This window comes from Austrofundulus limnaeus, unplaced genomic scaffold, assembly GCF_001266775.1.
Source record: "Austrofundulus limnaeus strain Quisiro unplaced genomic scaffold, Austrofundulus_limnaeus-1.0 Scaffold3231, whole genome shotgun sequence".
Classification (NCBI taxonomy): Eukaryota; Metazoa; Chordata; class Actinopteri; order Cyprinodontiformes; family Rivulidae; genus Austrofundulus; species Austrofundulus limnaeus.
The window spans coordinates 2,411-3,417 of record NW_013955633.1 but is presented as its reverse complement, the minus strand read 5'-3'; the positions used below and the strand labels follow the sequence as shown (position 1 = coordinate 3,417).

The following is a 1,007-nucleotide window of genomic DNA, read 5'->3' as shown; positions in this document are numbered from 1 at the left end:
TCTCAGCCATCTTCACCTGTTCATTTTGTCATTCCGACATCTGTTTTGCAATAAACCTTGTAAGCAAGCACAACACCATTTCTGGTTTGATAATCAGGTTCCTGTTGTATGAGCTTAACGGTTATGAGATAATTACAAAATTATGTGATTTTGTGCTATTATTTATGTGCAATAACAGGAAATGAGGAAACGGGCCTTGGAGAACATTGAGGAAAGGCGTAGAATGGTGAGTTATGTCCAAGGGCTTTTTTATTTGTTTGCATGCACGCTGTAAATTTAAATATTAATGTACATTCAAGGCCATCAGGGAACGCTGTCTTCGACTGGCTGATCGAGAGGAACCCAACGATGGAATTTCCTTGAAGTTCAAGTTCCCTGATGGTTCAGTAAAGATGGGCAAATTTAATGAATCTGAGCCAATTCAGGTAATGTCTCACATTAAACTTTAACATGTAAAAATCATTAAATAAAAGGCAACAAATACAAAAAAGAAAAAATCTCCATCCTAGGTTCTCTTTGACTTTATTGGTCAAGCTGAGGAAGCCAGTGAAATTTTTAAGGTGCAGGAAGCCACTAGTTGCACAGCCATTGCGAGTACCTCAAGTGGGATAATTTCAGAGCAAGGAATCAGGACTAATTCCACATTCTATGTACTTTGGATGTCAAGCATGGATGTTGAAGTAAGACTAATTTTAACTTTTGTAAAACTGGTGAATTTTAACATTTCAACGCTCGTAGCATTACTCAGTTTTCATATTTGTGCTCTTTTTCCTAACTGTTAGGAATGGATTTCCAGTCATATGGAAAATGAACAACCACAGACCACAGGGGCTGCCTCTGAGCTGCTCTTGAATCCACATGGTCTTCTGCCTTCCAGTCCAATACCAGACTTGTCCCAGATACCAATTCTGATAGATGATGATGATGATGAGAGTGAAGTCCCTGTCTCTCCTGGCCTTCAGACTCCTAAGAATGCTCCCCACCTAGACTCTGCCAATGAGTATGTG

General features: G+C 39.5%; 1 protein-coding gene across 1 annotated transcript; it reads left to right on the top strand.

Annotated features, from left to right (window-relative positions):
* Window positions 1-178: 178 nt before the first annotated feature.
* Window positions 179-928, top strand: LOC106511794 (uncharacterized; the record flags this gene model as incomplete). Its single annotated transcript, XM_014000530.1, is given in 4 exon segments — window positions 179-226; window positions 300-425; window positions 510-680; window positions 783-928. Coding segments are annotated over 4 exon segments (491 nt in total), but the record flags the coding sequence as incomplete, so codon positions are not given.
* Between the last annotated feature and the right edge of the window lie 79 nt (window positions 929-1,007).